Below are 25,843 nucleotides of genomic sequence, written 5' to 3' on the forward strand. Positions count from 1 at the left end.
ATCAACAGTGAATAGTTTTGGCTAATAAAATGAGAGCTTAGGATACTTGTCTAATGACTTTACAAAAACTTTTGTATTATTTTTGTGTAAAGTTTTAAGAATGCTATCAGTTATTGCCAGCGTTAAAAAATGTATCACTAAAGCAAGTCCAAGGAATCTGCTATCACAAACTGTGTTTTTACTGAGGGAAGACAAAGAGAAGCTATTGTAACTGAGGGATATAAATTGATATTAGCCCCAAGCAGCTTTGAAGCAAATGAAAGACAAAATGAAACTGATGTTCAAATTCCGTTGTTTCTTGCTTTGCACATAAAACTGAGTACCTTGAGGATATAATTCCAGGATACTCAGCAAAGTGAGCTGTAATCGCTGAAAATGGCATTTCAGGTTTGAAACGTCACTGTTGGCCCCAAAGGTGCTGTTAAGTCCTTCCAATATTCAAAAGGCTGACTGGATACAGCCCAAAGATTCATGTTCAATATGTTAAAAATTCTTTGAGCTGTGCTGATAATGTTAGCACATAAACATGGAAGCCAATAAAGTCACTTTAGTTTCTAGATGGGGAAGAAAATGTCTGCATGTATGGAAGAACAGAACTAAGAAGTGTTAAAATATACCTGACCACTTTTTTGTTATCAGTAATCACATGGAATGATTTATTGTGACCTTATTGTCTGTGCACGTTGAAGCAATTGGTTGCTCATGTTGTCTAAAACTTGTCACATCGTGTTGTGCTCAAATGCAGATAAACTGACCACAGAGGACAGACATGATGAAAGCATTTCAGTGTTTTGATTTGTTTCCCAGTCAGGGACTGGGACCACAATTCTGGATTACAATCTGAAATTCCAGGATACAGCTAAGAGAGTAACAGCTAAGAGACAACTTTCATCTAGCTGCCTAACTACTGATAGCCATTAAATGATAGGTGCACCAACATCAGTGCTTGTGCAGACATCTTGGGATCAGGAGCACGGTTGTACAACAAGCAATGAAGCTTAAATTACTGTAATTTCACATTCTTGCTACTCAATTGAGGTATACTACAACATGTTTGGACAAGGCAAAATACATTGAATGCACCTATCTCTGGTAATTCAGCCATAGGACATTAGACAGGCGTGGTCATTTGTATGCCCCTACTCTTCTCTGAATATCAGAGTTATCCTAGATCTCACTATTTTTAGACTGACATGCAAAACACTCCAAAAAAAATGCAGTCTTTTCTCTGTCCATCTGATGCTATAAGTCAGAACTTTTTTTTTCCCCCTACAAATATAAAATTGCTGAGATTTCAGTAACATTTTAAAAGGCTTCCATACTTCTATCTTAATAACACTCCCTACAGAGATAATTAAAACCACATTATATTAAGAGTTTGAACAGAAAATGTATTTTTAATGACTGTAATGTCGGAGATCTTAAAGTACACAAACTTTACAGAAAGATACATACGGGGCTGGAATTTCAGTTCTCCAGCTGGTCCTGCAGGCGGATTTGCTTGCTGCAGTTTCTTTTGTTCCATCTGTTTTACAACCTGGTGCAAAACAAAGTAACACAGTTGAAAAACTTCACTCTGCCAGCTTTCTCTGGTGTGAGTGAATAACACAGGAAATATATGCACATCATTACATTGAGTCTTGGTTAGCGGGAAAACTACTGAGTTGAGATGCTTTCACTGTTTGCTACAATCTGAAGTAATGGATTATGACATGCTGCAGTACTGCTGCTGTTTAAAATTCAACTGAGATTCCTAAGAGAAATCAAGATGAAAGATGCTCCAGAGCTGGGGACTGTCATAAGCCTTTACACGTATGAGAACACAGAAGAGAGAAAAAATACTGTTGTGTCAAGTGTACCTGCTGAAGCTCTTGTTTCTGAGCCTGAAGCTGGTCATGCTGCCTCTGTAGTTCCTCCTTCTGTTTCTGAAGTTCTTCTGCCTTCTTTCTGAGTTCATCTTCCTGCTGAGAAATATGACTTTCAAATTCCTTCAGTTCATCCTCAGTGAAGAGCTGCTGTTGATCTAGTGTCTGCAAGAAAACACAAACAGGAATACTTGGGTAGGAACGCATATCTATTTTGATTATCTTTCCACTGAAATAATTATTAGCTGAATTTTACAGTTCACTAGAAGACACTAAATCATAATGTAAAGATTTAGTATGTTCACTTAAACAGTAAAATAGCTATTTCTCAGCTATTTTCTTAGCAAGATTCTATTACAAGTTCAGAGGTAGGAGGAAAAAAAATCCTCTTGCTTCCAACTGAGCTCATATTTCCCCTTTAAAGTGATTCACAAATGAAATGTGCATTTTATCTTTCAAAAGCACGTGGATCAAGATCTTCTAGGATCCACGTGGTGGCAGTGCAAGACTGTTTCTGTTTGAGTGTAGACCATAAAGATTACATCTGCATTGTATTAGTCTGTTACATTTTGTACATTGCATTTAGCTAGGGCATTTAACCACACGCATACCAAAACAGGACTGAAAAAAGGCAAAGGTCAGACAAGCCATTTGGTTTCCTGGTTAGACTGATGGTAATAGTACAGTATGTTGCACTTGGAATACGTTCTCATTACCTCCCAGCTATCTGGCTCCAAAAATTCTTTTTTTTCTGTAGCTCGTAGGAACTCTTCCAAAGTTACTAATCTGTCCTTGTTGATGTCAACCTGTTTGAAGCAAAAAATTAAACTCAGGATGGGTTTTGGTAGAGAAAACATTTAATTTTGTAACATAAATATCTTCAAATACAACCATTTTATTTTTAAATTATCCCATTTTCAAATGAATGCCTGTAACATCCTCTAAAGATGTTTCTTATAAGCTCACACAGTTTAATAAAAATGGAAATAAAAAGTAAATCCTCACGTTTCATTTGGCAATTAATTGGAAAAACGTGTGGCTGCAGCCCCAGTGCTTCATAGTAGCATGCCTGATGTTCTTGAGAAAAAAAAATTGTAGCTTTTTGATAATAACAGTGTAATTCTGAGTCAGAGCAATCTCTACTGTTGGATAGGGAGATTTCAAAACAAACAAAGCTGAAACTGTGTCAGAAACCCTTAAGGGGAATAGAAGAAATTCCTTCCTTCATGAGTAAAAGAAGTCCAGGCTTGCTCCAATCCTCAAGCTTAAGAAATAAAGTTGAATAGAGAAAAAATACATTCGAAAAAAGAGTGATTCAAAACATCCTCTTCCCTTTCCTCTGCCTCCTGAACAAAAAACTAATGAGAACCAGTAATGATACTCAGAGTCATAGATAATGCCTTGAGCTCACGACTCTTTTGAAAGCACAAAAACCTGAAGATAGTGCTTTTCCTTTGTCTTTCCACAGAATGTTACCCTACTGCCAAGTGTAAGAGGACATTCACAGTCCTCCCTGTTTAACAAAATTCACTGGGAATTTGTATTAAATCTGAGTACTTGCAAAGTGAGGCTACAGTACAAATCTTCCTCTGGAATTTCTTTAAATGAAAACAGATCCAGTCTGCAGGCATTTACATCGACCAAAGATAGGGCCTGAAAATTGTGGCTTTCTGATCTCAGCACTAATAACAGCGTTGAGCCCTTTTGCTGTACTTAGACAATCCTTAGTATTAGGACTATTTTTTTTTTTAACATAGTAGGAAAACATCAGGTTTGTTAAACATTAGTCTGTACCTCATTCATTACATGTTCTCTCATTCTCAGCCTCTCTTCTTCCATTTCAACCATGTCATCCTCTTCATTTTTCGGATCATAAACCTTTTCTAGCTGAAATTCAAATTTAGAAAATGTTATTTTGGAGAAAGGACTGCTCATTCAAGTGATGGATTTGGAACAGTAGTTTTTGAGACAGATGAAAATGTGAGTTCATCATTTTTCCAAGCACGTGTACAAGTGTAAATCACTTCTTTTACCATAGTACTTAAGTAACAAGTGAGCACGTCATCATTGGTAAGGAAGAAGTTCCCAGTTAATTCATGTGGTCTGCTGAAATTCAATGCTTTAGACACTGACCTCAGCATGCAGTCTGCATTCATGTTTGATTCAACACAAGTTGAGTTTCCAGAGTTTCTTGAATAGGAAAGAGCAATTCTTTTTTTTATCAGAGCATGCTGTCCACAGCGTAAGCATTCAGGATATCACAAGATAAACTGAGTGCTAAGCTTAATTGTCCACTTCTTTTCTTAAACAGTGTCTTTCTGGTGAGTTCACACATTTATTTGCTTCTCTTTAGTTTTCTAAGCAATTTAGCTTAGCTTTCTTTGTCATAAGTAAAAAGGCCCCAGATTATTAATTTTTAAATCACAACACTGTGAAATGCTGGGACACACTTATCAAAAAAGACTGCTGTACATTTTTGTAGCACATAAAGGGATTACAACAACCAGTACGTACCGTTAAAAAATAGTATTTTGAAAATTTCACTTCTACAGTTCAGATTTATAATCTTGCATGTGTATGCTAAAGCACATTTACTCCCTGATTCATGAAATCTAAAAGGAATTCTAACAAATTCTAAAGCTCATTAGTGCCAGCTATAATATTGGATCTTTGTATGGGAAGCTTTTCTTTGTTACAACAAGACAGAACCTACCAATAAAATGAAAGCCAAGGCCTTCTGTTTACTAACTGTTTCTGTAGTATCTTGATGCCACTCTAGGAGGCAAAAAAGTACTAATATTTCTGCTTTTTAAGTGCAGCTTAAAGAAACAAAGGATTGCCTGCTTTACCAAATGTACCTGTGATCCAAACTAGCTAGATGTAAATAATGTGAAATCCCTGCTGCCACTTCTACAGTGCGCTGTCCATCATTGTACAGCAATAACATCTGATGAGGCAAATGAATTCATTTTGATTCTTTGTCAAGAAATACAACCTAAGTATTTTCAAGTGAGTGTGACCCTTTTTCTCTCTCTCTATAAGGTTTATGACTGGCACTGAATGTGCACAGCTACTCAGCTTCAAAACCTACTAGACCACATTGAGCCAAAGCAGATTTGCAGCTCTACACTGCAAATTATACAGGTATACTGTCCAGAGGATTAATAATGAAATCTCAATTGAACTTCTGGCAGAAGACTATATCATCTATAAATACATGTCTATTATCTGAGTCCTAAGATTGAAATACTTTATTTTTCCAGCTTTTGTATATTTTTACAATTGCGTATAAATATTAAGGGTGCTTAAATATCAAAATAAATTGTTTTATTTGTAGTCCAAAACCTCCATATGCATTTGAAAAAAAAACAAGCATTCCTTCAAATATTTTTTTAAATAAGTGAACCTTCAGGTTGGTCTTTTTTTCTTTTTCTTTTCTTTTTTTTTTACCTCTTTTGTAAACAGAGCTTCCAATTCTTGCTCATCCAGGAAACGATCATTATTGACATCTAAAATAAGAAGTGTTGAAAATACATGTTAATTATGGACAGAAAGTCTCCATGGATTAAGCATCAATGCATACATCCCACATAGATCAAAAATACAGTTTATCACCACCTTTCACTACCTGGCTGTTAACAAGTGATTGAATAAGTCTGAAGTACTGCCCTTTGTCCTCAGCAAGCTGAATTAGGTCACAAGACTGCACCCAGTGCAACTGCCAAAAAACATAGCTGAGAACAATTCGTCCCAATTTAACAACTAAATCTGTAAACAGACCCAAGAGTAACAGAAGTGAACAGAAAAATATTGTTAGCCAACAGTACAACTCCAAAATAACAAGAGAATTTTGTAAAAATCTACATAAACATGCAATGCTTAAAAAAATAGCAGTATAAAATTAGTCTTGATGACCAATGCAAATAAGAGACTACTTGGTAACAATATACTTTGCATGCTACATTCAATTCTGAATAATATTATAAAACCTCTGCAATAGAAAGGGAACGGCTACTTCAAATGACTATTATTATGCAGTATTTTTTGTTTAATTCAAAGTTTTTGATGCCCTAAGCTGCCAAGGAAAAGGTTATTTTGGCTACTGCTGTTTTGATATAACATGCATAAAATAAGTACCAAAAAATTTCAGACAATTATGTTTCACGATCTCTTTCTAGGAAGAAGAAATAAGGCTTTCTTTCTATATATTTATAAACCAAAATAAAAGACTAGACTTAATCTGTAACACTTTAATTAAATTATCATCACTGGCATTGGTCAAATTCTTTGTACCATCTAACCCTTAACAGCCCAATAATAACAGGTTCTGCTTAAGGATACTTGATTATGAAGCACTGATCAACATTAGACAGCTACGTATTCAAATAATCTCATTTAAAGCAAAATGCCTACTGAGATGCATCCTTGTCTCAGCTACTATTTCACTGCTTCTAACTGCAGACTGCTCAAAAAGCGTTGAGAAGCACTTTGGACTTTGTATTTTTTAAGGCAGTGTTAGAAGCGTCAAGCAATTTTACAAGTTCCAAGACCACTTCAAACATAAGGGGTGTCTGGTACTTCTCTGCAAAGACGTGAAGAAAGCAAGTTTTCCTCAACACACCCCTGAGGTCTTACCCTTGGTGTACAGTGTATGAGGAAAGTTATGGTTGTGGACAGACCTGTAAATACTCTTACTTCACTGAGCAACTACTTCTGGTTATTGCTGTTTCATTTTTTGAGCATTTAAACAGAATTCCGTTTTCAACATGTAGGCCCCATTTGACTCCACAGTGGATGTGGACGACAGCAGATATTTTCTCCTCTATACCTCTGGATTCACTCAACTTGCTTGAGTTCTAAGTCTTTTTCCCCGCATAATGCAAATTTGCTGAACATATCTTTTGCTGAGGACACAAAAGAAAGTCACAGCGTTTGCTAATTAAATTAATGTTAAACAAAATCTCTTACCGTGTAATTTGAAGAATGTTTTGGGGTCAAACTCATTTGGATCTAACCCATCTGCTTCTTCCCATACCTCTTTCAATTGATCTTTGCTTCCCTATAAATTGGTTACAAAGAAAAATATTCAGAAGATGATTAAGTGTACTTTTACATTCCTTTGCATTCTTGTATTACAGTTTCTCCAATTTCTCTGACAGGCTTTTTTTTTTTTTTTTTTTAAATTGGTAATGTTCAAAATATAATCATTATAATTTCCTTTAAGTCAGGTCACATACTTTTACTAGATAGAAAGGCCCAAGGAAAAAGACAAGGCAAAAAAAAAGGCATATTCTCAGGAAAGGAATGCCTATAATTATCAGTCATGGATACACAGATTCATCTAGAATCAACAGCTGAAGTAAATTCAATCAGTTGCTGCTCCTACAGCAAATTGTGCTGTGATGCAGTTCCCCGCAGGAATCCCTACATTTTCAAATACCCCTCTTTTCTCTTTTCATGAATTTTAGCTACTTTGTAAATAATAATTCTGACAGTAAATAGAATACAGAAATAAAGGAAGTATATGTGGTGGGTTTTCTAAAGCTCTCAGCACTACTCCTGTTCTCTGCTTCTATGTCAATGAAAAGAAGCAAATCATGAGAAGAAAAATAATACATCCTTCTCATTATCAACTGGAAAGGAAACCCTCCTTCCAAACGCATAAGAATAGACTGTAGCCTTACAGGATGGTGAACTTTAGGGTGATCTCCATGTTTCTTTTTCATCTCTTCAAATTTGGATTCTTCGCGCTGCCTCTTTTCTTCATCCAATGTTTTTAAATACTCCCTCCTCTCATGTTCTTTCATCATTTCATATTTCTTGAATTCCTCATGGCGGGTTTTATCGTAATTCTCCAGGTCACTTGTAGCCTATAAATATAGATATTATGTACACATGAAAACATCATGTGATTATGTTAATGCATGTCATAAATTACCATGTGAAAAACCATCGTCCAGGTACGTGGACAAGGCTGTCCATATTGCCACTCCCCTCTTAAACATGAAGTAAACTTGGTGGTGGTCCTTCTTCACTTGACAGCGAAAGAAAACATCTTTCCTCATTCCTTCTGTTACTTTCAAAGAACTTAGTTTGCAAAAGTTTGACTGCTTAGAAATCTTTTGCAACTACAGTTCAGTAAGAAAGCACTGAGGTATTCTTTCTCATTAGTTAACAATAAAGTACGTCCTGGGCAAATTAAGCATAGCATCAAATAGTATAAGAATTTCTACTTTACCTTTCCATTACTAATGCAGTATTACAATGCTACTATCCAGCAGCTTATTACAGATTAAATCAACAAAACCATTTAAATGGAGAGAAAAGTGTGAGAATTTCTGACATATATAAGATTTAAAGCTGTATCATTTTCAGCTCAAGTTATTAAAAGTTATAGTCTTCTAGTGCTTTTCCAAGTAACACATCTGTACCTGATAAAGTCTTTCTGTTATTTGTAATTTTTTGATCAACTGGACCTCCTCATAAATGATTCTAACACCTCCACTACCCCCCATTACCCATTACAATAGGTCAATATCTCTGCCAATAAGAGAAGAAAAACAATGTCCTAAGAGAAAAAATTGCCCTGCTGAGGATATGCTTCTCCTAACCAACGAGAATTTTCTCAGCAGCGATGCTCTCAGAAACAGCAAGAAACTTTACTATATATGTAAATATATATAGAGAGAGTAATTTTACAGAAAAATTGAGGTTAAAATTTCCAAGGGTAGAAAAATCTACAAGAAATGAACAAAGCTTAAAACAGATTTTATTTTTAAAGAGTCTTCCCATTTACTTTGAAAATATAAAATGCCTTCTCAGAAACGCAGTGTTGTCATACAACTGAGACTTAAGTCCTCTTTTTCCCTCTCAGGAAAATATATTTTTTCACAGCAGTTGAAAAAACCTATTCCATGCTTACTTTAACTGTACTGTCTTAATAAACACTGACTGGAATTTTAAAAAAAAAAGTGTCACTTGTTGATGCTATTTGGACATTGAATTCCATGCTCAATACATGCAACTTCTGATACTGGTATCTTAATTCTGCTCTCCTTCAGATGTATGTATAACAGATCCCCAAATTCAAATGACTACTTTAGGGATGACTATTTATGTCAATCTGTCAGACTAAGTGTCTGACATTTTGAAATCACTTTGAAATAGGTTTGGGAGGGATGTGCTTCTCTTAATACTATGTTTAATTCAAATTATTTCAGAAAGTTGTTTTTTATTCCCAAAGTTGGCCATACTGGCACATGAATGCAAATCCTGTAAGGATGCCATGCCAAAATGTATGGTCTCTTTAGCAACAAAGCTTTCAAGCATGCCATGCAGACAACTGACTCTTCTCTGAAACAGAAAACTGCAACTCATTCCTTTAAAAAAGAAAGAAAAAGTATATATAAAGCATTGGCCTTTAACAGATGAAAAAATGTAATTAATGCAAATAAAATATAACCCCCAGCACTTTCTATTTAGCACTTACTGCTTTGATCAACATATCTAAGTCCTTAGGCTCAAACGTGTCAGGATTCTGATGGTTCAGGTGCTCAAACTGTTTAAGGAGAGCCTGATGGTCTATGCCAGTATCTGAAAGAAGGAGGCACAGGTACAAACATAAAACATTAAACTAAGTTTGAAAGCAAGAAAGATCAGGAATTTCAGTACTTTCACATGGTGTTTGTGCCTTGAGTGTCTTATCTATGTTAGTACTTATAAAGCAGATTTACCTGAAGGAGATCAGTACACTTGACAGCAATTTGCACTGTACTCCTTCTAGTGTGCCAGGTGTTGCACTGCACACAATAATTTAATATACTGAGGTTGCTTTTCAGCAAGGAAATGTACAATCAGTTGAGCTCTACAAACCAAAACATTTCATTCTTCTTTTGTTTATAAAAATGAGATGTAACTTCAGCTATTACAGCTAACAACTTGTATCTGAGAATTGTAACTCTTCTAACTTGCCTGGTATATTTTGCGAATGAAACATTCACAGTGTGTGTGTGATGTATAGATAGATAGATAGATAGATAAACAGATAGATAGATGTGGCAAGATACATGGTTGAAAATGAAATCTGATAACCCGAAATTCAAATCTCATTTGTGCAAAACAAGAAACATAGGACAGCAGAGTCAAGTCCTTTGTCTAAAAGCTGCAAACATTTCTCCTTTCCTACAACAGGGACATCCAGTAATATCAATACAAACTGCATTAACAATAAAGTACATTTCTACAATTACAAGCTTTTCAAGTGTTCCTTTTTCTGACTGTTAATGCTAAATAATAATGTTATCTTAAGCAGCATACACTTTGGTATGTTATGGGTAACAACTGTGAACAGCTTTTCCTAAATGGGCAAGTAAAAAATACTTGATTTGCCTTAAAAAATAAATTCAAGGAAAAGATAATTCTGAACTTGTTATCCTATGGCAAACTATTACTCTCACACTCAGTGCTTTATTCATATTATCACAGAGCAGCAAACATTGTCTAGGGCACATTTATCCCTGATGAGATCATAATTTTTGCTGAAATATACACGCCTTAGTCTGTTTATGGAATGTTTTTTGGAAGTGTAGTATTAGAATATTTTAAAAACAAACAAAATAATAAAATCCCCCCAAATCTATTTATGGAGAAACAGCTCATTCAGTTTGACAGTATTTACTTGTCACATTATTGCATTATCTAAGAGTTGATCCTGGAGAAAGTCATCCAACTCCTAACATTCTTGTCCTGTACTAGTCAGTCTAGCAGGATCTTGGTACAAATGTTTAAAAACACATCTGGATCAAGACTGAATATATGAAAAACATATGTCCAAGTCTGTTGGACCTGATCCATATGAGTGCAAATAAAGCTGGTCTTAATCAGATAAAGGACCAAGATATTAAGTTGTACCACATGGAAAATATTAGAAGAACAAATACAAGGAAATCAAACAGCTCTACCTGCTGTTACTACAGAATACATTTTTGTACGTGTCCCAAGGTGCTGCATAAGCACATAGATGCAGCTGTACTTTGTAGATAATCTGGCCATACAATTACACGTGATGTGAAATATTCAGTGGCAGGGCCCACTATAAACTTTACAAAATTATTCTGAATTACATTGCATTACATTAATAGCCATCTGAACATTCTGAAAAGGTACAATCTGCTCTGGTTCTTTCCAAATATCACACTTACACAGTGACAGAATGTGTAAACATGCTTGATCTGTGGCGGCTGCTGGAGTGCTTGCTTGCAATATAAGCACGAGATTAGGCTCCTTGGAGCTAAAAAGCCACTTAAGAAAAAAGAACCACAGGGTCTGACAGGTATGTGAGGCAATGCACTCACTTCCTGTGGAGGTCTGGTGTGCACTGTCCAGCTACTGGTGGACTGTACTCTCTGAGCTAAAACTTTCAGAAAAAGAAAGCAAAGGATAAAAAGGCTATATTGAAGTTCTCAGCAAACTCTATATTCTTCATTCACTGTATTATGATAGCATCTAAAGCGTTCATTGGAAAGGTAGTGTACTAAAAATACCTCCTTTCCCAAATTAATCTGACTTTTTTCCTGACTCCAATAATATCCCCTAGACATATATGCATATATCTGCTTCTTTGGCCTACTTGCCACCTCTAAGACTGGCTTAATGGGATTAGGATCCTTCTTCTTGGAGGACTTCAAATTGACCCAATACCTATTCCAGTTAGTGGGATCCCCCCTGCAACCTGGTAATGTTTTTAATGAGCAAGAAAACAATCTGCTCAAGCAAATTCAGTACTTACATCATCTTTGTGAAAAACACCATTTTGAAAACAGGAACATGCAGTCCATTGTTATGATCTTTATCTCTGGGAAACTAATTCACTTCAAAAAGTGATACTTAAAAAGAAACTTACAGATTTTGTTCTAAGTAAAAATCTTAAAACTTCTTCAGTAAAAAGTAAAAAGAGATAGTATGTGTTATTTCCCAGCTAAGTACACATCTAACAGATTATTTAGGAACATGTATACTTAATTCATTTTAACAAACTATATAAGTTTGAGTGATTTAATTAATAACTAAAAAATGCTATGGATAAGTTTTTGCACCCTAAATGTCCCTCTTTACTCAGGACCTTCAAATTGCCTCAAAAATAAGAAAAATCATCTTCTGAATTTGATATAAATCCTTATATCAAACATTTGATGTAAATCTGTAAAACACGCCCCTTCCCACCAGTTAGAACTTAAAAAGAAAAAATGAAAACATAATGTCAAATGACTATTAATTAAAAAAAACCTACCTGAAATACATGAAACATAGTCTTGTATTCTAAAACAATCAAAATGTGGCTATTTCTCAGTGAGTTATTTGTAAATTGATGCACTACAAAAATATCCCAAAAAGATGAGAAAGGATTAAATGTATCTGAAAAATCCACTGCCCAAATCAAGTTTAGCTATTTATAAAATACAGATGGCTTTTATTTTCTCCTCAATTTCCTATAAAGATACATATTTGTTGTCCATAGTCTAGATCGAAAAGGACACTCTTACTTTCAGATAACAGTTATTACTATTGACATCAAGGACAGCGTAACTTAGATTTTGTCTAGCTTGTATTGGACAGGTGCCCAGTTCACCTTCTTAGATTTTGTATTCTTACCTTGAACAGAATCCATTTTGGCTTTAATTAACATTCTTAATCTTGCCACCTCTTGTCGCTTGAGTTCATCCAGTCGTGTTCTCACGTGGTGGCTTACTAAGTCAAGCTCTCTGCTTAGTTTTCCACTCTGTCAAAAAACAAAACTGATCTATAAAAACATAAAAGAAAGCAGCCTTTACTATTCCCACTGTATATGAGCTGCAAGACAGCAGACCAATTCTAGCTTTTCTCATAATGTAGCCCATACGTACGAGGATCTCAGAAGTCTTTCAATGAACATACTAAAAAAACTTTAGGCCTATGGTTATAGACACAGAGCAGAATCCAGAAAGGTTTAGAAACTCTCTCCAGAAACATTTGTTCCTTTTAAAGAGCACAAGCTTGACCCTGCAGCAGAAATACCTTCTGAGGTTCACAAATAATAAATTTCTTGATCAAACATTCTCAAACTAATTCAAAAGAGCTGCAAGCTGAACGCACAGTGCTTTTTCTTCAGCCACTGATGACAGCTGTAACACTTGAGAGAAGACACAAGCAAGGCAACAGCCATTAATATGCACTGCACGAATATTTATCAGGCTCTGGTAATTCATAGTAATCTGCAAGAGTAACCCTAGTTATACACAGAAGAAAGCGGAATCAAAAGCTGCCAATGGCAACATGAGGGATTAAAAGAAATGCAAAAGGCAGGATTTCCTCTCTGTCGCTTTAGGCTGTTTCCTGCCTGTCTCGTGCAAAATTTCCAGCTCATAAAAGGAGAACGTGGAACAGCTACCATACAGAGCCACTGGAGTACAAAGACAAAAACACAATGAGGTTTTGGGAGCGTGTGCTATTTGGACTGGTACTCAAGAAAGGACAGCAGCAGAGAATGCCAGAAGTCTATCTTAAACCTGCTTCAGCACACTGACGCTGCTTCCAGCACAGCTTCTCAATTTCCTCAGACTAGAAAACGTTCCTTTCTTGTAATTCCCTTCCATGACTTCATATCAACAAATGATGCACCATCTTCACTTCAGAAGGCATATAAACCTCTGTTTGAAACAGTGCTCCAAATCACCCAGCAGGAAAAACTCAGTGAGAACTAGGCTTGCAGCTTTTTTGTGGTACATCAGGATGTATCTACCTGTGCTGAACCTCAAACAGCCTTTTAAATAGATGGGCAGAAGTCAGAAACCATGCATTTGAGTACTTTTTATTATTATTATTCTACGGGATATTCTTTAACTAACAGAAAACTTGCTGTTCCCTTACTAAAGACAAAGCTCAGAAAGAGATAAATACTTAGGTAAACAGAAAACGTGTCTCACAAAATATGAGAGGGGTCTGGAGATTTAAAATATATATATAACGTCCATCTTGCAGGGTTCATTATGACAGACTTAATTAGCCTCAATTAATATATTCAACTTACCTTTATTTCTTCTATGTCAGCAGTCTGGAGCTTCTCCCTGAAATGCTTATCTGTTTCCAAGACATCAATTACTTGTCTGAGATATTCATCATAATAGAGCCCTGTATCCTTCAAAAAAGAATGTTAACTTTAGAATAGAATATACTGCCAAACAATACATTTCATGTAAATACTATCATATAACTGAAATCCAATTCTCAACAATACAAGCATTACAGCTCTTTTATATATTTTCTACTTTTGTGATCTGCATCTTTGTCTTGTAGGAACCTAGAAATAATTTGTTTCAGCAACAGATGACAAAGAGGAGAAAGGCATTGAGGAAACTACGTTGTATGCAAGCATCTATCACATTAGCATAGTAGGGCTTTAAAACAGTGCAATTCATTAATTATAAGAATTTAAGAGTGGTTCAGAATACTGCTGTTCTTTTCTTCCAGATGCAAAAGAATGTTGAGACTATTTGCTGCATTTCCTAGAAAACCTCCTTTAAAGGCAGCCACCTCCAGTCTGCCAGAAGCAACAGCCAGAAGTTTTACTTGGCTTTAATCAGCATATCTTTCAAAAAAAGAAGCTGATAGCCTGTTTGGGAAACATTTAAAGCAAAGATAAGATTACTGAAACTGCACTAGTTCATCTGCACTTGAGGACAGATAAACCAGAGCTACACCCAGGACTTAGCCTACTAGATCAGCTAAGATTCCTGTGGCATATGCTACACTCTTATTTTTCCTATGTTAGTGTGGTGCAAATTAAACACTCTCCAAAAGACCAATCCAGAACAAATACAACTGTGCTAGACAGAATAATTCCATTCCGGAAAGAAAAAAAGTCAGCTTCAACAAAAGAATTTATTTGGCTTTCATAGCACAACATCACTGTTCAGCTATTAAAAGCTGATATTGGAGATTTGTTTCTTGACAAAAACAGTTGGCACTTAGGAAATTTGAGATCTCAAACTCATCTTTATTTGATGTGCTTGTAGCTCTCACAAACACAGTATGTCTGCTGTTGAAAAAAATCTCTATTTCTGAAATGTAGTTGAATTCTCCTAATCAAATATTTTCCTTTTCGATTGGAAGCAATGAACTGGAAACACTGAATGGAATTTCCTAAGCCACCACTCAGTCAGTCACTTCAAAGAAGTCCTGTGAAAAAATAAACAGTTCTTTCCACTGTATGCTGGGGAATTCAATTCAGTTTGCTATCTCACCTTCAGCAGCTCAGAGAAGTGACAAGAAAATAGAACAAATATAAATGGAACCCCACCCCAGCAGAAAGTAGCATGTTTGATAATCCCAGCTGATATTCCTTTCTTCCCTGAATACAGCTCCGGTAAGACATCTAAATTTCAGGATAGGAGCTTTATATAGCTGGACTACTAACAATTAAAACAAACTACTTATCTCACTGAAGATTTATTTCATTACACTTACTGGATTTTCTATCTTCTCTCCTTCCACGTGACCTTCTCCTTTGACTTTTGTCTTATCTATGTCTATAGGTACAGCTTCCAAAGCCACTAGGAGACACGGTATCAGCAAAATACATTGTTGGGGCAGGAGAGATCGCCGCTTCATCTGAAATGAGAGCAAGTCACAAAAATTATCAAGAATGTTGTTATCAGACTGTTTGATTAGAATTATTTGATGTTCCTATATGACACCTGGAATAACCTACTTTCCATGTGTTCTGCTATTATCAGGGAACACTATAACTCAAAAAATTAAATATAGCATTAATTTTTAAAGGCTTTTATGACACAAGCAGATTAGCTGACCGTTGTGCACACAGCAATGTTGCATTGCAAATAGAAAGAGGTGTTCATGTACTTGTTTAGGATGGCCAAGTCTTGGATAAATAATACCAGAGTTTCTACTCTGATTTGTCTTTGCTGAAGTAACTGGCAAATTCTTACAGATAATCACGGGCACAGAATAAGATCCTAGTGTAGTAATGCTTACAGTTCTTAGGCTTCAGCAGTGAAGCAAGTGCTTAAAATGGAGCCAAGATCCTCTCCAAATTTTATTTGCAAGACAAAATATTTTATAAGCCAGATTGTCTGTTTCATGTTGACTGAGACTCCCAAAAGAAGCATTTGATTGAAAACAGATTCATTCATTCAAAATCTATTAAGATAAAATACTTTAACAGTGTGAGTTCAGGAAGAAAAGTAAACGTGGTAATGCAGCATCTAACTGTAAGTCTTTCTCTGAAGATAATTCATCCAGTGGTGTGAAAGTGCAGTCTTTGGCTATGCTACAAAAAACACATTGAGAGCATCAGATTCAACATCAGCACTACTGTCAGTTCCCCATTAGAAACTCAGACTGACTTTGCCATTCATTTAAAACAAACAAAACCCAAACCAACAACAGCAAAAATAAAAAGCCCTCAAACTCTGTCATCCTGAACTGTGCTAGAGCTATCTGCTGGGTTTGTATCTATTAGTGGCACAGCTCATTAGTATGGGTAATATTACAAAATTAATATATGTTATGCAGGAGATCAGCTCCTTTAGCAGGCAGACAACCATTAACCTCCCATCACTTATTGTTACCTGTCTTGCACAGTCAAAGTCATCTAATCTTGTCCTCTTTTCTCCAAAAGTAGATTGCCATGCCTGGTGTTAAAGACACTCTCTGAACGCTGCTGCCTGTTTATTTATTTGTAAGGTGTTGGTTCATTTCCAAAGCAGACTGAGGTGCATTTATGAGTAAGTCAGATTTTGCATTTTACTTGCCTTTTCAGATGAAAAAGTAAGGTAAACACTTGGCATCTGTCAACCTTGTGCATTTGAAAAATAACTAGGAGAAACCTGAACCTTTGAAAGTTTCTGGTTGAATAACCAGGACAATAACTTCTCTAAACAGAAAGTATTATAGTAAAAAAAAAAACAAACAAAACACACAAACAATAACAAAAACAAAACAAAACAAAACAAAAAGCTGAAATTCTGTAGGGTATTAATGGGGCATGTAGGCAAGAGAAGGGACCTGAGATGGGCAGCTGGAGCTGCATCATCCTCAACTACCCTGCAGTAGTCACAAAGCTTGTCTATCAAAAGCTGTAATCAAACTGATTGCCACTGGATCTTCTAGCTTTCAGTGGGATTTCTGCTCACAGGTAATTTAGGCTCCTTTGAAAGTACCAGCCTCTGTAATTATGTGCTGTTATACACAATGGGAAAGACTGGACAATACCACAGAATGTTTTTACATCTATTTGATGCAATACACGGCTCAAAAACAAAAAACACCAACAAAAAAAGACTATCTGGTGCCCATGAGACAGTTTTGTTTCAGGTTGTCCACAGGATGGCTTTATCATCAGCATTTTGATAAAATAGGCCAAAAAAATTCCGTAAGTACTACAAAGAATCAGAAGCAGAGAAGACCTAAATGGGTAACAAGATGTTGCAGCTGACTTTGCAGAGTACTACGTTAAAGTCAGGATTTCCAGTAGCGTTTTGAGGAACTCACCTGGTTATACAGCCTGTGCTGTAACAAGTAAGCTGGAAATACATTATTAAACAAAAAAATAAGTACTAAGTAAAGCCAGAGTTACTGTATTTAGTTTTCCAGTAATCCAAGACAATAGTCATCGAAACTATCTCTCTAAGAGCAGATGTCTAAGATGTGTCAACCTTTAGACAGTCACAGTGACAGCCCAAAGTGACAGTCACAACTGAGTCACGTGCTCTACTCTGATACGTATTAGGAGAGACAAGTCAGCCCCACTGTGAAGCCTGACATTAATCAGCTGCAGCAGACAACTCAGCATGATTTGCAAATTCAGCAGTCAGAGGGAAGTGACGAGGGGCAGGTTGAGAAGAAAAGAGGCGTTTTGGTTTTTGTTCCTCTTAACACTTCACCATTAAGAGTTCAACCCATCTTCAGCATGCTACCCTGAGCAGTTTCTGACTCTTGGGAAACCCACTTAGAGATGACCATCCCTCCCAGGCATTTTACCATGACTAGGAGCCACCAAGCCAATCAGCAGTCCCAGTGCTGCAGAAGAGAAGCAATGTCAATTTGGTCACTGTCATGAGTGATACATAATGCACAGTATATATCCTCTTGCCCTGTCATGGGTGCCTTGCTCTAGCCTATTATTAACTACTATTTTCTTCCTGCCATTTAATAATTTAATAGAAACATAAATTTTGCCCAGCTGACTTTAATAATCCAGTGGTTACTTTGTAAACAATATGTGAACAGAGCTAATGTTACAATTTTCGTCCAATTTTTATCTGGAAACCAAGCAGTTCTAGAGAAAACCACACAGCTCACCTAGATGGAAAGGTATTGCAACTCTAGACTGCTCTTATCAAAAATAAGCAACCTTAAATTTCCAAATTAGCTAAGCACCACAATGCTAGGGAGATAAATATTCATACTTTATAAAGAGAACTGCTCATAAAGTAACCCTCTAGGGGTGATAAATACTGTACTTCATAAACAAAGCCAATATTTTGGGGAGGAAAACAAAAAATCAGAACTTCTCCAAGCAGAAAGTATATTAAAAAAATCAACAGACTCTTAGTGAGAGGTACAAGAATGAGGTAGCAGAAAACAGAGCTACCCATGTACTTGTCTGGACAGAAAAATAGAATTGGAAAAGAAAAAAAGAAGTAGGCTGTCTGCCAGCAACCTTGATCTTGATCCCAATAAACATGATCAGAAATTCCTATCAGCTTCAGTGGAACAGAATCAGGCACTGGAATTACAAAGAGCTATGGCCTTTGAAAGATATGTACAAAATGCAGCTTCTAAAGCTTGCAACACAAGCACAAGCAGTTCAGTATGGCATTAGTGCACCTATTTTACACAGCTTCAGACGTACTTCTCATTCACTTAATAACCATTGTCCAGAAAACAGCACAGATTCAGCTAATGTCTCCATCACCTTAGCAAAACAACAATCATTTTTTAGATCAGTAGTGTCCGTGTCAAATGTTCAAAGGCTGAGATGGGTGAACTCATACAGTGATATCAGTGCACAGTGCCTGCAGATGATATGAAGCAGAACAGCACAGTGCTGTAAGTGCTGTTACACTGCATGTCTGTACCTGCCAAACCAACGTGTGCTGTGATGAGTAACGTCATCATGAACACACACTTGCAGAATACAAAAATAAGCTGACCTACTCACACATTTGATGCACTCGTGTTCTGTCTGATATGCAAATAATTAAACCTATGTGAGCAACAGTGCACACACGCAGGATGATAGCAATACTCTCAATAGTCATGTCTGTACCATGACTCCCTATTTTAATGCTGTACGGGGGAGATAACAACACTCTTCACAGGAAGTGCTGCCTTAAAAAACAGAAACAAAATGGGTGATACAATAGATCTCATGATCCTCATCTTTCTAAGAATATACTAAACTCCCTACTAGAATGGGAATATTACAAGTAGATACATGAACCATATAAAGCACTCCCTCGGAACTTTCAGCTAGCTCTCTCAACAATATACCTTGCCTTACAATTTTGCAGTTCAAATAGTGTTCAATTTCACATATTTTTTCCACCTCTTTAAAAATGATTTGAAAAGATATATGTTGATTAGCTCACCAATTCATTAATAAAATACTTAAAATGTGTGAAATAGATATAAACAGATTATTATTCTGTCACATTTTTTGTTCAGAAACACCTGACATAACAGTACCTTCGTGTGCTTTCAGGAAGACTTGATGCATGACTACTGTAAGTTATCATACCTTAACCACAGACAGAAGTTAATGAATCTAAAGGTAATGCATCTGCTTCACAGCATCTGTCTGTGAGTTAAATGGGTATTAGCACTGCTAAAATATGGCAACAACTTGGAGCAACAAGTGTAAAAGTCCCTTTCAGCTCACAAGGCTATGCTAAAACACTAGATTTCGTAAAGACATGCAGAAAACAAGGTGGGAACTGAAATAGCTAAAATCTGCACTGCTTTTTGCTGTACAAGTTATCTTCCAAATTACAAAAACATCTGCATAGCTTTCTTCTTGTATGAGATTTAAGCACTTTAATTAATACATAAGCACTCTTTTCCATCACTCCTCTTGCAGTAAATGTCCCTCCCACACAAGACAGAAGAGTTTTCCTTTCATTATTTTTTCTGATTCAGATGTTCAGTTTTTCTCTACCCATCACTAGCAATTCCCAGCAGGTTTCAATCTGCAGTGCTTTCCTCATCTTTTACTAGAGTACACCCCTCTTAGTTTGCTCTGCACAAGAACATGCTCTCATTTTTTGAAGCGTTTACTTAATAAGACTGCACATAAATACAGCTTTACTTCATATTACTGAAGTACATAAAGATGGCAGAATCCTTTCTTCTCATCAGTTCAGCTGTTTTATTAAATGAGTCACCCAAATGATGGGAGATGCTATATGGGAATGAAAATACAAATGTTCCAGTTTGAAAGAAGCAAATACTATTTACAAGGCAACTATATCCAGAAGCAATGATGGTGGAGAAGCAAAAACACATATATACATATACACAAATACACAGCCTGCTCTTACACATGCACAGCTCTGCTGTAAGTAAAGCCTGAAAAGACAACTGTTTTTTCCCTTTTGTGGCAATGTTAATAGTCCATTATTTTAAAACCCGTGTGCACACAAATGCACGCACATGTTTATATGATACTTGCCTCCAAGGAACTACAAACATTGTTTTAGAAAAACAGTATCAGTTTCTATGCAGCTATCTTGCAAACTGAAGAATGCTGAAATATTGGTCTTGTTTTCAAAAGGAACCTGCTTGATTTTATCACTTCTTACCAGGAAAGCTGGCTCAGATGATTTATGAAACTAACATGCAAGCAAAAACTTACATTGAATTCAGTGATAAAACTCTTACACACTTCAAACGCAAAGTAAAGCAAAACAAAATAAACCTACTATCAATACAGCTTCCTGTACTACAACGAAATACACAGAACAAAATACACCAGCAAACGTGGAGTGTCACTGATCCAAATCCATTTTGTATAAATGAGGACAGCAATTTTGCCACTTCTGACATAAAAACCAACCTAATTTCCAGTATGCCACCACCTGCAACACAGGTATTGCATGGAAAAGTTTGCTTTTACTCTCACCTCAAGTAAAAAATCCTTTCAAGAAGTCTATGGGATCATCCACTAGTACATGTTTTGCTCTAGACAACAAGAAATTATTAAACACTTACTGCATCAGGACTTCAGTAGCCTTTTTCCTCTTTGGAGAGGAAACAGTATATAGCCAACAGGAGTAAGTTTAGAACTAACAGGCCAGTAACGAGCGGCATCCCCCAGGGGTCTGTCTTGGGTACGGTGCTCTTTAACACCTTTATCAATGACATCAATGATGGAATCGAGTGCACCCTCAGCAAGTTTGCTGATGACACCAAGCTGAGTGGTGCAGTTGATAGGATAGAAGGAAGGGATGCCATTCAGAAGGACCTCGACAGGCTGGAAAGGTGGGCCCGGGTAAACCTGATGAGGTTTGCACTCGAGTGCAGAGTTTTGCACTTGGGCCGAAGGAATCCCAGGCATCCATACAGACTGGAGGGAGCGGTCCTTGAGAGCAACCCTGCGGAGAGGGACCTGGGGGTCCTGATGGATGAAAAGCTTAACATGAGCCAGCAGTGTGCCCTCACATCTCAGAAAGCAAATGGGATCCTGGGTTCCATCAGAAGAGGGGTGGCCAGCAAGGACAGGAAGGTGATTGTCCCCTTCTACTCTGCTCTTGTGAGGCCCCATTTGGAGTACTGCATCCAAGTGGTGGAGCCCCCAGTACAAGAAAGACAGGGAGATGTTGGAGAGGGTCCAGAGGAGGGGCCACAAAGATGATCAGGGACTGGAGCACCTCCCCTATGAAGACAGGCTGAGGAAGCTGGGCTTGTTCAGCCTGGAGAAAAGAAGGCTGCGGGGTGACCTCATTGCTGCCTTTCAGTACCTAAAGGGAGCCTACAAATAGGAGGGGAATCAACTGTGTGAAAGGGTTGATAACTGCAGAACAAGGGGAAATGGTTTTAAGTTGAGGGAAGGAAGATTTAGGTTGGATGTCAGGGGAAAATTCTTTACAGAGAGAGTGGTGAAGTGCTGGAACAGGCTGCCCACAGATGTTGTGGATGCCCCGTCCCTGGAGGTGTTCAAGGCCAGGCTGGATGGGGCCCTGGGCAGCCTGGTCTGGTATTAAATGGGGAGGTTGGTGGCCCTGTATGTGGCGGGGGTTGGAGATTCATGATCCTTGAGGTCCCTTCCAACCCTGGCCATTATGTGACTCTGTGATAACATGGAGCCATGTAAAATAATTCTGTGATAACATGGAGATGTAAAAATATTCAACCACTTAATGATAGCTGCCATCATTTTCTAATTCACTTGAATTTCTACACATTTAGGAATCCAAATGTACCAAAAGATCTCGCTCTTGTTTTATAAAGAACACAAAGTATCAGAAATGTAATAACAAAAATGGACTACACGTTTCCTGAATTACCTATGATGAAGACATATTTACAAGTGTAAAAGTGTTCTAACAATTTTATTTCATTTTTCCAACTGTCAAACCATGCATATAAGAATCAAAACTACTCCTGTTGAAAATTAACATGAATTTTGCCCCTAATTTCATTTGATCTGTCTTAAATACTCAGCAGTGTTTTAAGCTACAGGTAAGAATATCCCTATGCAGAAGGCATCTGTCTGTCTGTTAGGTATCTTACAGCAGCTTCCCAGCATCTCTGCTGCTTGCTGAGCAAACGAATAGGGAAGGACTTTATTAAGCAAACACCACTGCTGCACAGGAGTTCATATCAAGGCAACATTGATACAGGCTTTCAACTTACTAGTAAAGGATTTTATCTTTCTTTTGTAAAGCATGCTTGTTTAGTCAGTTTATCACTAGAAGTATGGGTCAATATTTTCACACTTCCGACATTTGAGTTGATACTAAAACATTCTACATTTTTTATTATCACTAAGAACTACCATTCTTCCCTTTCACAAATCCAATTTAAATCATGTATGTATCACATGGGGGCAGCTTTAGACATAAAACTTTTAACTTGGCTTAATATGCTTCAAAAGTTTAGGTTTAGCACTATTGCCATCACTATGCAGCCAAGATACAACAAGTCACCCTTATTCTCATTCAGCAATAATCTTTTCACAGAATCATAAGGGTTGGAAGGCACCCTTTGTTGTTGTTGTTGCTTAGTTTGTATTTCCTTGAGGGGTTTTTTCTCAACATAATTTCACATACCAAAATAATCAGTTGCCAACCTCTATCACAGCATCAAGGCAGAAGCAAATTCACACCTGATGCCTACGGTAGATACCTTTGCCTACAATTGCTAATAGAAGTTTGAAGAAGACCAATGGGCAGTATTAACTGATTGATAGCGTTGTGTCACGTCCACCTGTCCACCCATTTTTTATGTTAATTAACTTGGCTAGAAGTGAATGAGATCTACATAATTCTACTACAAAACATTTTTTTTTTCAATAGACTTATGTTATTACTTCTTACATATATTTTATAATTTAAAAAGATAACTAAAGTATTCCCACTGTCCAAAAGATTATAGCAGCACATAAAAGGGAAAATAGAGAATCACAGTTAGGAGTTGCTGTATTTAATCAGATTTATAGTTTCAGTCCATGGCAGATCTTGTGCTGTGACTACAAGATCAGTGTGCAGCAACTGATGGTAAGAGATGTAAGTGGATCTTAAGCATTCACACAAACATGGGCGTTTCTCAAAATCTTTCCTGAGCCTTAAGCAGAGGTCTATAAAAGTTATAATTAAAGGTGCTTTCAAATAAATGTTGAGTGTCTTTTCATAGAGTCATGAAAAGGCTTAGACTGGAACGGGTCTTAAAGATCATTGAGCTCCAACCCCCTGCTGTCAGCAGAGTTGCCACCCACCAACAGATCAGGCTGTCCAGGGCTGCATCCAGCCCCGTCTTGAGCACCTCCAGGGACGGGGCACCCATAGTTTCTTTGGGCAGCTGTACCAGGACCTCACAGCCCTCTGAGTAAAGAACCTCCTACCCAGACTGAGGAGTAGAAAGCCTTCCTGTGCTCACCAGGTTAGGTGTGAGAGACAGGCACTGCAGAATCTGGGTAGAAGTGTTTCTATATTGAGTCACCTACGGGATTTTTGTTCAGTGTGTGAGAAAAGTAGATGCCAAACAACACGCAGCAACTCTCCAGGCTAAGCTCAGCGCCATGATGCACTCCTGCTGCCCTAGTTTTGGTGCGGTGATGGTCTGATCTTAGAAATGCCGGGCTTTATTTCTCTACAGAAAACACAACTCAGACAACAGAAGGTATTTCTCGCGTTCCTCTTTATCAATACGATTCCACACTATCTGAATTATTTTTGAGCTAGCACTACAGAATCTTACTAAGTTCTTGCAGTAGTACTGTAGCAGGCACAACGTCAAGCATTTCTAGCGAGTCTATCCCCGTCCGTGGCACGAAGCAGCCGTTTTCCCGAGGTTGCGCAATGCCGTCCATCGAGGCGCGCCGCTGCCAGGTGTGCCTCAACTCCCCCCGCTGCTTTGAAGAGCGCCGCTCGCACGCCCACCCGCGGGGCTGCCGGCGCGTTACTTCCTGAGGACCAACACCTCCCCCCTCCCCGCCACTGCTTCAGCCCCGGAGGCGTCGCAGAGCCCCTGCCTCAGCGCGCCGTTCCGCCGCGTTACCGTTATTTGTAACCTGACAGGAGTGGCGGCCGTTAACCGCCCGCCGCGGAGGGCGCCCCCCCCCCCCGACCCGGCTCGGCCCCGCGCGGCGGCCAGCGGCTCTCCTGACAGGAGCTGCCCCGCGGCCCGGCCTCCGCTCCGCGCCTCCCGCCCGCCGCAGGCCCGCCAGCGAAAGGGCGATGTTACCTTGCGTCCCGGCGGCGTGAGAGGAGCCGCCGCCTCTCAGATGGATACCGCGCGTGGAAGTGAGGAGAGGGAATCGCTCCCGGGGGTCCCGCCGAGGACCTGCGCGTCACGATGCGGCAGCCCGGTGGCGTTCCGGCGGCCCGGGCTCTCGTTTCCATGGGGACAGATCCCGCCCCCGGGAGCGCAGCGATTGGCCAGCCCTGACCCCCTCCCGGGCGTCGCGGAGGGCTCTGATTGGGCGGCACCGCGCGCAGCGGCGTGATAGAGCGGAAGGCGGGACGCCACTCTGAGCGCTGAGGTACGTGGCGGTCGCCGTGAGGCGGAGCCGCGCGCTCCTGGCGTCAGCGGGAGGCGGGCTCGCGCTGCGCGGGAGGCGCTATAGCTGTTAGCCCTGGGGGTTCGTGCGCTGTGTGGGAGCCGGGCGGCGGGAGGCGGCTGTTGCGGGTGGGTGCTCTGTGAGGAAGCGCTGTGCCGTCCGGCCGCGGGCGGAGCGTGTGTAGGAGAAGCTATTTTTAGAGAGTAGTTAGCGGCTGAAATTTCTGGAATAAACCTTGATCTTAGTTGTGTCAACAGCGTGTTTTACTTCTCTGAGCCTGCAGCTTGTTTTTGAGCAGAGGCATTGCGTACGAATTCTTGGAGAACTCGTATTGCTGTGCAGAGTGTTCCTGCTCTGCTGGCTTACAGAGTATCTGAAAGTCACTTCTGAAGAATTTGTTGCAGCACTTAATGCAGATAAGAAAAATTCAGGGATTTGTGTGGTCCTGGTGAAATACTTGTGCTGCCATCAGGTTTTCAGTGCTTGCTTACAGTGGGCATTGAAATTCCAGAGTGGTTTTGGACATCATAGCTTCTGGTTTGAGCGTGTGGGAGAAAAATGGGAAAGTAAACTGTAATAATGGCATCTGTGGTAGCAGACAGCTGTTAAAGCAGTAGGGCTGGTGCTGCTCAGGCCTCCCCTCTCCTAAGGAAATACTGTTTGTTACTATTCAGTCTTTTTCCACAGCTTTTTTTGCTTCTGA

The 25,843-nt window shown here is 38.5% G+C and overlaps 1 protein-coding gene across 1 annotated transcript in view; it reads right to left on the minus strand.

Moving 5' to 3' along the window:
* NUCB2 (nucleobindin 2) overlaps positions 1-24,984 on the minus strand; it is a 29,260-nt gene extending 4,276 nt beyond the window's left edge. Inside the window, exons 1-12 of the mRNA XM_042882039.1 lie at positions 24,825-24,984; positions 15,366-15,509; positions 13,930-14,037; positions 12,516-12,642; positions 9,355-9,458; positions 7,550-7,735; positions 6,834-6,924; positions 5,316-5,374; positions 3,660-3,752; positions 2,582-2,671; positions 1,860-2,030; positions 1,456-1,537 (exon numbers count right to left, since the gene is read on the minus strand). Of these exons, the coding sequence (XP_042737973.1) occupies positions 1,456-1,537; positions 1,860-2,030; positions 2,582-2,671; positions 3,660-3,752; positions 5,316-5,374; positions 6,834-6,924; positions 7,550-7,735; positions 9,355-9,458; positions 12,516-12,642; positions 13,930-14,037; positions 15,366-15,509 (1,255 nt within the window). The 5' untranslated portion in view covers positions 24,825-24,984. The remainder of the gene's footprint in view (positions 1-1,455; positions 1,538-1,859; positions 2,031-2,581; positions 2,672-3,659; positions 3,753-5,315; positions 5,375-6,833; positions 6,925-7,549; positions 7,736-9,354; positions 9,459-12,515; positions 12,643-13,929; positions 14,038-15,365; positions 15,510-24,824) is intronic.
* Between the last annotated feature and the right edge of the window lie 859 nt (positions 24,985-25,843).

Source organism: Lagopus leucura, unplaced genomic scaffold (assembly GCF_019238085.1).
Source record: "Lagopus leucura isolate 7727_CA_CO unplaced genomic scaffold, USGS_WTPT01 Super-Scaffold_100033, whole genome shotgun sequence".
Taxonomy (NCBI): Eukaryota; Metazoa; Chordata; class Aves; order Galliformes; family Phasianidae; genus Lagopus; species Lagopus leucura.